The sequence below is a fragment of the Aythya ferina genome (genome assembly GCF_964211825.1).
Source record: "Aythya ferina genome assembly, chromosome: 5".
NCBI classification, from domain to species: domain Eukaryota; kingdom Metazoa; phylum Chordata; class Aves; order Anseriformes; family Anatidae; genus Aythya; species Aythya ferina.
Genome location: NC_140301.1, coordinates 20,318,399 through 20,332,795, shown reverse-complemented (window position 1 = coordinate 20,332,795; position 14,397 = coordinate 20,318,399). Strand labels below are relative to the sequence as shown.

Below are 14,397 nucleotides of genomic sequence, written 5' to 3'. Positions count from 1 at the left end.
AAAATCTTGCATGCATAATCACAGTTAGCATTGTTACATATCTACCAGGGCTAGGTGCAACTCTGAATGCAGATTTATACTATCAGCCCCAATGGTTCTCTCCTGAGAGAAATACAGAAAGCTGTTCATAAGCTGTTCTGGACTTTTAGGTTACTAATCCCATCTCACGCATACACTCTCAGGTACCTCTTGTTAAAGAAAATCAAACACTTTATAATACATATTTATATGACATTCACTGTTCCGCTATGCTGGATAAATTATATGCATTTTATAACATTCACTTACAGAGATATTTAGGTTTTGTACCAGTTATAGTAACAGTAAACTAATGATAAACTCATGATATAAAGTGGCACGAACCCAGAAAATGTCAATTCCATATACATGATACCAGATGTCGGCTGTTTTCCTTTCTTTCATAAAACTGTATGAAAAGGAATTTTTAATTTTGATTTCTTGGGCATGGTACATATGTGTTACAGCCAGATCATTTTTCAAGCATGAGATATTGTCTATTTAATTAATGTTAGTTCTATATGTTTAGGTAATTGCCATTAGAACACATGAGGACATATTGTACTTATTGCCTGTGCTAGAGCGTAATGTGCTGGACTACAACAGCTACACTTGTTAAGCTGATTTTAGCATTTCTTCACACAGCAGGAAGCACCCATGCTGAGGTTTCTTAATGTACTCTTTAAGTACTGCACTGGAGAGTACTGTATAATAATAATAATTAATAATGATCCTAATCTTGCCAGTAGTGCTACTACCCTGGTGACCCTGGTTGCAGTTTCAGGGTTCCACTACCCTGTGCCTTGAAACACTTATGTTTCATTTCATAGGTGATATTGCTGAACAGAGATGAATTTTCTGAGGATGGGTTTGTTGCATGGATTCTGATGGCTTCACATTTGTTCAGGTCTCCGAGGACCAGCACCAATAAATGTGAAAGAGACAACAGCAGAATGGCATACTTTTCCATTTCTACCAGGATGAAAAAAATACTCTAAATTAGGTCTAACCTTAAATGTGTAATCTGTCCTTGAAAGCAACAAAAGAAAAAAAAAAAAAAAAAAAAAAAAAAGGAATATAGCATCTTCTAGCTCTTGGCATCCCTTACGAGAAAAAATTGGTTCTAAGGGTCTCTGATCTTGTGTTTTAGTAAAATAGAACTGCACGGCTGACTGACAGTTCTGATCTAAAGCATTTACGTTTAAGTTTTGATCTCTCTGCTTTTGATTAAAACTAATGAGCTCATTTAATTCAAAATGGGAATCTCTGATAAGAGAAATAAGGTTGATGTGATTGGATTAGAGGGGCAAATTAAACTCTTAGAGCAGAAGTTTGTGCTTATATAGTGTATTAAAAAGCTGTTGGCGTATTATGGCGTGTTAGATGATGAGAAAAATTTCATAGTAATTCATATTTAATCAGAAGAAATGAAAGTACTAAATATAACATGGCTCTGCTTTTCCCTTGAGTGATAAAGAGCTGTACATTTAAAATGACATCGAATTCATGCTCTCTAAAACAAAAAAATCTTAAGAGAGACACTAAAGAAAGGAGCACTGTTGTCAGTTATTTCATCACAATAGACCTGAAATGTCACAAACACAAGACAAAGTGACCACATTAAAACAAGGACAATTCAATAAAATCCTTAGCTTAAAAACAAGGTTTGGTGTTTCTGTTCACTGCATAACAAATGCTTAAGTGCTTGAATACTTTCTACTAGTAGCTGGGTTGGTTCTCCAAAACAATAGCCAAATAATTTCAAAATAACTTTTTTATTCAGCATTCATTACTCATTGAAGAAGTGAGTTAAACTCCATTAATACCTGCTTATTGTAAGCCTACTCTAGAGTTTTCCCATGAATGATACTTAAGGGAGGGGTAGGGAAGCATTGGTTATCAGGGCAAAAAATAGCATTAATAAATATTGTATAGGGAATATTTTGGTGCTAACTGCTCTTTTACCCACTATTTTATCATAGTTTATACTATTTGTTTATTAATTTAAAATGGTCATAGTTGAGGAAGTGAGAAGCGTGAGATCTAAAGTTTAAAGAAGGATGTTGGACAACAAAAACTTTCCATTAATGACTAATTAGTCACCAACAATTAAAAAGTATGATGCTGGTCATCATCATCATCATAATGCATCATTTACCTGAGTATTTTTGCCTGCAGGCTGCTTTGATTCTTTATTGATAATCATTAACCCTCAATACTGGAGAAACCAAGGCAGCAGTGACTTGTAGATATCACTGCAAGAAAGGAATGGGGTCTAAGGTATAAAGATCTGAAGAGTTTGCAGCCTCTTTTAGCAGGTAGAATTGTCTTGGTGACACTTTGTCTTTTCTAAAACTCCGAAGAAGTCCATAATTTTTAAAAAGATGGCATAACAATAACCTAGCAAAATAATTCAAGTCATAGCAAAATTGTGCAAGAAAGAGTTAATGAGGCAAATCTGTGTTAAAAATTCTCTGGGGAAAAAAAAAAAAAAAAAAAACAAACTTCAAAATGAGACACTGAGTATACATATATTTTTCACATTTTGTTTTGCTAAGTAAACATTTTCTAAACGAGTTAAATTGATTACAACACTCTTAGCATCCATCAGTCATTTATTTTTAGTGAGTTCAAGGATTGCACCTGAAAAATAGCTTAGAGGGGATGTATAAAATCTAAATTATGTGTATATGTATTTTTTCTATTCCCTAGTGGAATCTACAAGCCCCAGTTTACTAACCACTGACAACACTCTAGAGCGCTCTTTTTTCATCCGAATGAAATCTACACTGACCAAGCGAGGAGTGCACATCAAATCATCAGGATACAAGGTAAGGGTTGCACAGTAGCATGAAATATTGACATCTTTAAATTATGTTACTTTTCGTATCAGGGATGTGTTAATATTTAGAGGAAGGAATTATTTCACATTTGCGTATGTTTCATTCGTTTTGTTAAAGAACGATTAGCACAGTATTTCCAGCCTACGGTTTGGTAGTGGTACTACACCTCCATTAAATTGATTTTTACAGTAAATATTGATTATAGCATGAAGGCCTTCAAAAGAGCAACACTTTCAGAGTAAATGTATATTTCACCAAAGAAGGTGAGTCACAGTAACATCACTTTTCCTTAATGAAATTACTACTCATTTACCTAGACTGTTTGTTTTTGGGGGGTTATGTGTTCTCTCAGAAAGGTAGAACTTCTCCATGCAGACAATTTTCTATTTAGGTTCATAGCTCTTCTGGCTGAAGAAAACAACAAGCCATAATGAGTACTTTTCCACCATTTGTCTTTCATTGTCTGTCTGAGGGGTATCTGCTGCTGGGGATCATATTTGCTGGATTTCTTACTCTTTTAAGATATGAAACTCTCTTGTTTCTTATCAGCAGTAATCTCATTTTTCTTCAGTCATATATCGCTTATAGTGCCTGTAGCTATCAGTGGCTTTGCAGTACACTAAAACTAGAAGCAATAGCACATTTTTAACATTGTCAACTTCTGGAATGAAATATGTCATCCATTAAGTATTAAAGAAGATAAAAGAGTGGTTCAAGGAAACATGTCTGAGAAAGTGTGTGTGTATTTGGAGAAGGTGCTCGTCAACACTCATTTAAAAACTTTAAAAGCTTTTTTTTTTTTTTCAGTTTTCAGAGAAAGATTTAGAGGAGCTTTGAAGTGAAATTCCCCAATTCACTCATCCCCCAAAATTCTCTGTGAATATGACATCAAGGTAGTTTATATGAGTAGTAAAAATCTCCTGGTAGAAATGCCTGTTTGCAAATGAATGAAAGTCCTTCTGTTGGATAGTTTCTGCATCAAGATGATTAAAGTAGTTGCTAATGGAATTTTAGGTACAAATGAACAGTTTCTTAATGGAATTTTAGGTACAAATGAACAGTTTCTTAAGACACCAAAAGTTATGATCTGGTTTCAGTTGTCAGCACCTGAAAGAATGTATTCACTACTCGTTCATACTGTCAGGTTTTCGAGTCTCAGAAGGTACAAGACTGGGAGTTGTACTGCTAGTCTCAGGAGGAAGAAAAGGAATGAATTAGTCAGGTTATTGGAGTTATATTCATTTTCATGGTTAAGCATGGTTTATCAGGTCTGGGCCAAAGTTAGATTGGCAGAGAACTTCAGTGGATATTTTTGCTGCAATAATAAGGGGAAAAAATAGAGAATTCATCTGTGGATTTTGCAGTCTGACAGTTTTGCCAAATGTAGGTGAGAAAACAAGGAAGGCACTTGAGTAACTTTGTTGTCTCTGTTCTTGGACTTCTGACAAACTTATGCTAGTCCGGTACCAAAATAGGACACGGGTACACAAGTAGGTTTTTTACTTTTTACAGTACAGTTTTTGAAATTCTCAGTAGATCCTTTACTCAAGAAAGACACGTTAATGTCTATCATATAAATGTAATTTCTTTTCTCTTTTAAAACCTGCTGATGTCTCATGGAAACATTATAAACCAAAACTGATTAAATTAAATTTGAAAGATCAGATATCATTTTTAGGCAATTTCCCCTAGACACAAAGAATGGAGAAAAAGTAAAAATATAGTTTACAAAACTGTGTATAGTTAAAACATTCTTTTTTATTTTTCCCATTTTTTTTTTCCATGAGGAAGCAACAAGTCAAGATGAATAAAATTGCAGAAACAGTGTGCAAATCTTAGACAGGTGCAGATACAGAGTTGTGGGTTTTTTTTGATGTTTAGGAGGATTTTGTAACTGACAGACTTTGACTTACTTCTGCTGTGTCCAATCACATAAATTGCACTTTGATGGTTTTTCAAAAACATGGTTATTGACACTCTGTACTCTATGGAATGATAATTATCTTCAGCTTTTGTGAGCCTCACTGCCTATTAAAACTGTACATTTATTTTAATGAGTTGGATCGTGTTAGTGTCTTCTTAGTGTACTAGGTGAGCATAATAAAACTCAACTGCTATAGTGAATGTCATCCATACTTTAAGGAAAGTTACCAACTTATTTATTGATTTATGAAAGTCCAGCACTAGAATGAACCTGAGGCCTCTAGAAATAGCTTAGGTATGTATTTTATAAAAATTAGTAAAGATCCATGAGCTTTATGGATGTACAGCTATAAGAAATTATCAAAGGGAAGAATAGTTATGTAATATCAGCAAAGCTCATGGGAAGAGCTGGATGCATTCTGTGTCAGGGGGCCCTGGAATACCTCCAGCCCTTATTCAGGAAGTAGTACACCAGCTGGGGCCATGTGCAGTAGAGTTCCTGTGGGAAACCCCGGTGGAGCAGGCTGACTCAAGAGCCGCTGCCTGAATATACAGAGCACTGAATTTTCCCTTCCTCCTCATCTTCCCTTGAGCTCCTGTGTCATCATGGGAGGGTAACCATCCTAATCAAGCATCCAGACATACAACAGGAGCAGTGTTCTGAGAAGACCATATCTTATGTGAGTCAGGTTTTAGCTTTGCCAAGGGTACACAGTTCCCCATGGATTCAGTCCTCAGTGACAAAAATTTTGCATCTTTGTGAAATGTTTTTTTCATGTTTCAAACTCTTGCTGAACTTAGAAACCACATCTTCGTTTTTCCCTTGCTTTGAGGAATGCTGATGAATGTTTTCTTTAGACAGCAAATGATTGAGGTGGTCCACAAGATGCTTAGGCAATTTTCAGAATGAGTGATCCCTGCCTCAGGAAAATCACATAAAATTGAAAACAGTCAGAGAACGAGATTGATTAATCATTTGGGTTGATCTAGTCTGAACTAATTTCCTATGAAAAGAAATGTGGGAACAAAAGCCACACTAATAGACTTACAAAGATCCATATATGTATACCTCAAAGAGACTTTGTTCCAGGCTGTTCTGACATGAGATGAACCCTGTTTATAGTCCCTTCCTGGACTGATTTAATTAGACTTGAATTATACCTAAAGATGGAGATAATGGTCTTTTTTCCATGAATGATATTACCTTAAAAGTCTGAAACAGGAAGGCTGCTACATGATTAATCCTACCTCTCTCCTTCCCTTTCATCTTTTTTCCCAGCACTGTCCTAGAATGGGATTTTCTTTATTTATATTCTTAGTCTCAGAGCTTGTAGGAAAAGAGCTTAGATACAGTGCTAGAGAGCTATTCACTGTTCAGTGAGTAAATCTACAATCAAAAAAAAAAAAAAAAAAAAAAAAAAAAAAAAAAAAAAAAAAGTCAGATAAAATGTAGTCAGCTGACAAAACACATTGAAAACAAATAAAAAGAGAAAAATGGTAATTCCATTCACTGCAAAACTCAGAATGTATTACCATTACAACTGTTGTCTAAGATATATGATACAGAGACGTACTGTTTTTCTCTGCTGTAAATATATCACACCTTCCTTTTTCTGTTTTTGTTGTTGTTGTTTCTTTGTTTTCAATAACAAATACTTTTGTATTTCATTTGGATTTTTGTTGTCTCCATTTTATCTCTTCTACTTGTTTTTCTCCTTTTGCGGGTTACAATTCTGTCCACTTAGCTTATTTCACCTTCAGTGTTTCTGTTATCCTACTTTCATACATATATGTCAAAGCAAATTTTAATTGAAACTACTTTGTTCAAGTCCACTGATACATTTCCTACTATCCTATAGTATCCTATTATATTTTGTCATTTTTTTTTTGTCATTTTTTCTTTCATGTCAGCTTGTGCTAGGATTTTCTTATTTCAAACCTTTAGGGTCTGTTACTGGTCTCTTGAACAAAGCATAATTAATGGGATAAAGAAGTAGTCAGCACATCCAGATTCCCTAGTACTTTTACTGTCACCATGGCAATCTCTGAATTGGGATAACCAACATCTGCTGCCTCACCATCTCCCAGGAACCTGTTCTTGGCTATCCATCAGAAGAGAACAGGTCATCTTTAAAATCCTGTAGGCTATAGAAATACTTGGAGTGGTACTTTCTACCTGCTATGCTACCTAGATGCCTTTTGGGCCCACTCAGTGTCAACAAGAAACAGCCTGCATGTTTCTTTCACTAAAGCATCAAAACCATTGAGGTCACAAGGCAATGAGTTCAGACAATTCAGTAACTGGAAGTAAATAGAGCAGCTGTCATGCACTGAGCTAAATCTTACATATAACCTTAGACTTTGGAGCCTTATTATCAAGAAAAGAAATATTTGAAAGGTTATTTGGATACCTGTCCACGAAGTGAGTCTTTGGTGTCTTTCACAAGCACCTTGGGTTTGTGGGAAAGCACATACACAGTCTTCAGAGATGAATGAAGCAATTTGCTTTGTTTCAGCAATTTGTGTGAATATATATATAAGTATGTATGTATATGTATGACCTACAGGAGTTCTGAAATCCTTTGGTATGGCACAGAATTGTCAGTACTGGAGACAAGTGTAACCCCTACATTGCTACTTTACAGACTCACAGCTCTTATCAATGCCAAAAGCAGGTACTTACACCTACTCTTCCTGATGTTCTTCATATGTAACAGAACTTATTGGGGGAAATACACAAACTTAATCAAACTGACCAAATTGCAATGAAGGGAGAAAAATTATCTTAATTCGTTATTTATTAAAGCACGAAGAACTGTTAAAACCAACAGTATAATCTTACGTACCAGTTGACATGCCACATAAAATTAAGTAAATTGATATATAAAAGTTTTGATTTAGCAAGCTTAGTTTAGAAAATTTGATGTGTTGTCACAAATCAAATGTCCACATTTCAGTAATGGAGGATTCAAATTTGGTTAGCTATGCCTCATACATCAGTTACTGTATATCAAAATATTTTCAGTATAACTTGAAAATGTGAGAAATATTTAAAACTCCATAAAAAAGTTTTCTCAAATTAGTCATTCTAGTCTACATGTATTCATATTTTTGTTTTGTTTAATGTTATCTTCTACCATCTTATTTAAAATTAAACATTTTCTGAAACTGCTCAGTTTTTGCATTTAAAATCTTAATGAAGTTAGAATTATTTGAATGACAATTTTGAAGATGGAAATTGAAATTTACTGTTGCAATTTTATGTTCATCACAGTTCTATTATCAGCCTTTTTCACAGCATATATTACTACTTTATAAAAAAAATGTTTTTTATTATTTCTTTAGAAGAATTTGAAGAGTTGGGCGAGATTTGGAAATTTCGGTTGTGCACTTCAAGTGCAATTTTTGGCAGCATTTAGGTATAGAAGAGAGCAAGGCAGACAAAATCTCTGTTAGAGAGACAAAACTATGCCATTTTGCACTTGCCTAGTGCAAACACATTTGCCTAGTGATACTGTTCTCTTGATTCAGTCTAAAACTGAAATGATTGTTTCCTGTCTAAGGGAAAGATTCACCTGGATTTCAGAATTTCAGATGTTTCTATGCTAAATTCACTTTAAGAATCCAATATATCATGGGCTTGTTGAGAACACTTTTTTTTTTTTTTTTTTTTTTCTTTTGCATAATAGTCTAATGATTAGTGCGTTGCTTGAATATGGGTTATGTTAGAGTCAGATTTAATTCCCTCCACAGCCTGAGGGAATTCACATATCCCACTTTCCAGCTTGGCCTAAATTCTTTTCTTCTCTTCTAATATTTTTCCCCCTTGAAATCTTTTGTCAAGGATTTCACTCTGTCCCAGAAAGGTATCCTGACCTTTTCTGTAGGAAGAAAATGCAAAATTTAGTATTTTGTCACATGGCTACTGCCACACCTCCTTAATTGAGTGAAGAAGGAATAAGAAACCAACATCAGGAAGCATTATGTGAAGAGTTTTTTAAATGTCAGCACATGCATTCCCTAGACTTTTCAGCACTGAGAAGACTTAAAGGTAATTTGTCAGAGAGAAAGAACTGATCGAGAATTCACCCATGTAAATCGATGACCTTTTAGTCAAAAGGAAGTCTCTTAGCTAGTAAAGATGCAGCATTACTTATAAAAGAACAAAATACTAATGGGCCAATCTGAGACTTATGAAGTATCTACTTGTAGATATAAAGATACGGTTCAAGAAAAGATGGTCTGCCACAGGATTAAGAAGACTAGAGTTCATTTTATGCCTTGCTACAGAGCTGTGAGATTCTATTAGGAGAGCTGTCTGGAGAAGCTTGGTTCACACTTGACATCTAAATACATTAACCAACTTCTTAAAACTGTTCAGCAGCTACTAGCTACACCTTCTCAAAACACATTTTCAGGGCTGAGCATCAGCTATGATTTGTAGAACTGTTCTGTCATCCGGAGACATGAATATGTTAGGCATTTATTATTACAGTAGTACTAAGAAAACTAACCAGTTACTATTATATAAAAGCTCTTTTAATAACAGCCTTCTTCAAAAGACACATTCAAACTTTGATCATTCCTCATGCTGACTGCAGCTGTAGTATTCGTGACACCCATATCGGGATCTGTTTCTCCTCAAATAGTGTCTTCAATGTTCATATGACTTCAGAGTTGTGATTTTGTTGCAGCATGTTCCAAGCTGCATAAATGGGAAATACCTTAGATCACAGACTGGATTTTGGAAGGAAAGAAAACATAAAATTGAGCAAACACAGACTACTTTCTGAGAGATTAATTATTTTCATAAATTCTGTTAGCAAAGTATGAGTGATATAAAAAGAGTTCATCACCAAAATAGCAGCAAATGCCTCTGGTTCTGATTTTTAGGCAGTATAGTTCTGAAGCTACCTTTATTAAATATCAGTGAATATAACAGCAAAAGAAAACTATGAGATCAAGATTTACTCTGATATGCAACAAAACATTCAAAATGGACATATATCAGCTCCAAGCCAAATCAGGCGTTCTTCCAAGAATTAAGTTTTATCTAGTCAGAGAGATTAAAAAAAAAAAAAAAAAAAAAAAAGAGGTTGTTGCACTAAGTAGCACTGTTTATCTAACTGTGAACTAGTAGTGCAGTGGGCCTATGAGTCTCTTTCCAGTGTCACTTTCCTGTGAATCCCTTTCCTTCTCCTCACAGACCAGTGAGGGTGGATGAGAACAGTGAGATTTCAACAGAGTGAGAAGCAGACAATGCCACCTATTACACTCCGGGAGAAAGTATCATGTTACTAGGTGGGAATGCCTACTGAAGGAAAGAAGTCTTCACTTCCCAAAATTTTCTCAACTTGTCAGCTGTTGTTGTCTGCCACTGCTTGTTGTTAGTGAGTGGGAATAAGCCTTATGTAGGAGCCAAGAGAGCCATGGTGCTCTGTGAAGAATCACCAGCCAGAATTCAGGCAGATGCTGCTGCCGACATCTCTGCTTCACTTGGCTGTTTTTCTAACTGCCACCAGGGGATATTTTGGCCCGCCTCCTTTTCATAATGTAAACAGTGTATTCGATGTGTAAATGCAGACAGTAATAGCTTTTTATAGATCTTTACCTCTTTCAACAGTTCAAAGCTTTTTCTCCAAAGTATGCTTAGAAAGGACAAGAAGCTGATACCCTGAAAAAAATGTAACTAATATCAAGCTAACGTAGAAAAACACATCTTCTTGCTCATCAGTGGTACTTGCAGAAGCAGTATCATCTCTCCACTGTTAATCTGGTAAATTGAGTGTGAAGCAGTCATGAAATTCAGAACTAAAATGAGAATAATAGGAAGGTTCTAAGGCTTGCATTTCAGTGAATTTTACGTTTAAGAAAATTTATCTCATATTCTGCATAACATTTTGATATGGTAAAATTAGATTGATAGCTGTTAAATAGAAAATACACATCTTAAACTGAAATCATAAGGGTATAATCCTGATAATTTACGCAAACACGTGTATTTACCTTTTGTATAAGTAGTGTCATTGGTTAATTAGAAGGTTAAGACCACATTTTTGCAAGAGAGTATTCTTCACTGCTGCCTTGGCAAGGAAATATTTTCTTAAAGAATTACACAAAAATTCTAAACAAAAATATATTTTAGGAGTTCCATAAATTTAGTACCTGCATTCACATATCACCATTCATTACACTATGATCTGTCACAGGCTATATTAGTTGGGAAAGAAGAAGTTCATTTCAAATGTATCATCCATATGTAACACAGACACCGGGAAAGACTGTAGTTTTTGCACTCAAGAAGGTAAAGAGGTTATGTGTTATCAACTGTCTCTACAGCCATTCTACAAAAGCAAAGGCTCTATAATTCAATGTGTGTTCTCTTGAACAGCTAAGGTTGTACAGCACCTTTTACATACCAGCTACACAAGATGGGTCTCATTAATATTTTTTTTTTTTCAATCACATATCCTTTTAAACGTAGAAAACAACAGAGGATATTTATTTTACAGCTGGAAATATTTAAGACCCTATTTAAATACTGTCATCATTAATTTTCCAGTAATCTTTCCTTCATCATTAGTTCTTCTACTCAATACATGCTGAAATGTGTTAGCTGCCCACAATTCATAAGTATGTTTCTTTGTCCTGTCAAAGTTGTCCCTACAGAATTCTTATAAAAGTTGCTCTTTTTTTTTTGCTTCCTACTTTTCATATTTCTCCATCATATAATAACTGCATTCATTTATTTACATTGTGCAAAAATCATATGAACACTGAGTTATGATTTCACCAAGTCCTAAACTTGGAAAAGCATCTTTACTTCTCATTTATTTTTAACCCATATCTCTCATATTTTTTTAAAACTTTCTTTTACTTTTTGTGCAGGTTTGTATCTTCAGAAAGCATTATCTTTTATTGGCTTTTTCCTGTTGCTTATAATGTCATTTGTATTAATGAATGTACTTTTGCAACACTCCTCTGAGGCTGGAAAGTGCTGACATACCAAGAGATCAAGTATATGCCAAAGATAACAATGGCCGATTGTGTCAGAGCCAGCCGTGATTGCATGCAGTACTTCATCCTCAGCCTTTCTTTCTAACACATGAATATTGTCAAATCATCTCTGTGTTCCGGCACATCACACTTCATTTTCTCAGGCTGGTACTTCCTTTGTTTTGACGGTTGCCCTGAATAGGGAAAATGAGATGCCAAATAAAAAATACTCTGATCAAATGGTACAAAGTTTAGCAGCACATTTACAGAACACTTAGTAAAAGATGAATTCCTGCTCTCAAAATGGGGTACCACTGACCGTAGAAGAACTACTTCAAAATCTTTGTCCTCAGAAAGAGAAAGAAGCAATGAAACATGTAGGGAAACATGTTTTCCTGCTACTTGGATTTTGCCCATAGGAGCTCCCTGACTCTGCTCCTCTGGCCACTTCAATGTGGGAGAGGAGTGGCAGCAGCCACCTCCTGGGCTGGCATCTGGCTTGGCTCTTTACAAACTTGCCTTTCTTATATCAAAATTAATTCTCTATAGAGACTTTTTTTTTCCATTTGCTTAATATGTTTCATACCCACCATAGATTTCTCCAAACTGAAGATCTCCAAGCTTCTCATTAGATTTTAGTATGAAGCTGATGCATTATGCATATGTAATATGCATGTGTATAAATTATAGGGAAACGTTATGCACTGTAGCTCTTTATATTTGGACCAAAGTGAAAGTACTAGCAAGTCAAAATGCCCCACTCCCTCACGCAGATAGTACCACTCTCCAGCTGCTCTTTACAGACTTTCTAGAAAAATAGGTAGCTTCGTAAGGTTTAAGGCCTATCATTTCCTCAAAAGCCAGATTTCTTATATAATTTGCTGTTAATAAGAAGGTTTCTCTGTACCTGCTCATGCAGCAGAAAAGTATAACAAAGGCACAGAACATTTCAGCACCAGTATGCTATACATGAAGCCCTTGGTAGAACAAGGACCATTACATGAGGCTTTTATTCCCTCCAGCTGTTGACTTAACCTGGTGCATCTGCACACTAGTTTTCTGTATTTACCTTCTAGAACAGAAAATTGATCATGGGTTTCAGGCCATGTTTCCCAGACAGTCTTCCTACAGTACAAATGTCCTTTTGCTCTATTGTCTTGGTGCATATACACCACTGTATAACTCAATATGCTATTATGCCTCTGTTTCTAAATGTTCAGGCATGCTTCTTGATTCTTCTGTTTTATGCAGTGATACTAGCTGAAGAATATCTTTATTCAGTGTGGCGTTTGGGTGAGCCCATCTGCTTTACCCTACGGAGAAGGCAGAATATGAATGTTTGGTGGGAAAAATTTCAGTTTCTTCTTTTTACAGCATCATTAGGAAGCTGTCATTCTAATAATAATAATTCCCATTTGACATCATGGAGGTAAAAAGAAATCATTGCTGACATCAAAAATGAGGTGATATTTCAGCAGTATTATTTCACCAAAGATAAAATGGAAGTCTTTATTACTCCCAATGCTTTTAAAGAAAGCTGAGCAAGGCTTATACTGACCCTGGAGCTTATATACCTTAATACATCCTTAACCAGTATGAAATAAGAAATTTTAATTGTTATTGCTATGTTTTTTGGCTATACCTCCTTAGAACCAAGCGTTTTATGTCTGCTTAAAGAAAAATAATATCTGAGAATAAGTTTGGGAGGCTACATCTATTCTAATTTTCTACATTATTTAAAAATCATGCAAAAGATCCCAAACAAATGAAAATATTAAGTGTATTACACTTAATTGTAAATTGTATTTTCATGCAAACTTCTTATTAGAGCTTGTATTATCAATCCATACATATTGCATAGAGGTCTGAGCTCTGAAGAGGTTATCCTAAAGAGGGTTACAAGTTTTATTTCACTTTTATGGATAGGTATTTTATTCTCTCTGAACTTCTTGTTCACATTGCTGTGTGAATTGCTTGCCATTAAAAGGACACAGTCAAGGTCTATTTCATCAGTTGTAAACAATATGTTTTTCAATTTTGTTTGTGGTAGCACATTAAAAGCTCTCATTTCCACCCCCTTTTCCCTTTCCTTTGTTTAGATATATTCAGTTATAATTCTAGGCTCTGTATAATTTTCCATCCTAGACCAAACAATATATAACACCAGTGGCTCTATCCAAATATACTTGGAAAAGAATGGATCTGCCAAAGTCTGGCACTATTTCCTAATTTTGAAATCTATTCCTAGTCTACTGCAGTTCTTTTATTTTTAATTTAAGGGGCATATGAAGAGCAATATAAACTGCAAGCAATTAGAGCAACAGGACTTTAATATTGACAGTATTGTTCTAGTTAAAACAAAGTTCAAGAATTATGGATTCTTCCCATGGCTTCGCTTTACAGAATTAGTCACCTCCTTGCAAGCAGCATCTTATCTGTATAAAAGGAAGAGACCAATCAAAATAGTCTTCACAATCAAACTTAAGAAAATTGTCTAATTAAATATGTGGTAGGAGCATCATCTTATTTTGTTCCAGGCAAATATGTTTATACTAGAGCAGACACTCGTCTGCTCATATGCTGTTGAGTTACTGCTTCTCAGTTATTTTGAGAAATA

General features: G+C 35.0%; 1 protein-coding gene across 11 annotated transcripts in view; it reads left to right on the top strand.

Moving 5' to 3' along the window:
- Positions 1 to 14,397, top strand: part of NPAS3 (neuronal PAS domain protein 3) — a 615,258-nt gene that overhangs the window by 552,916 nt on the left and 47,945 nt on the right. For all 11 annotated transcript variants that reach the window (XM_084521176.1, XM_084521173.1, XM_084521175.1 and 8 more), the window contains one exon: positions 2,731 to 2,849. In XM_084521176.1, coding sequence (XP_084377302.1) covers positions 2,731 to 2,849 — 119 coding nt within the window. The remainder of the gene's footprint in view (positions 1 to 2,730; positions 2,850 to 14,397) is intronic.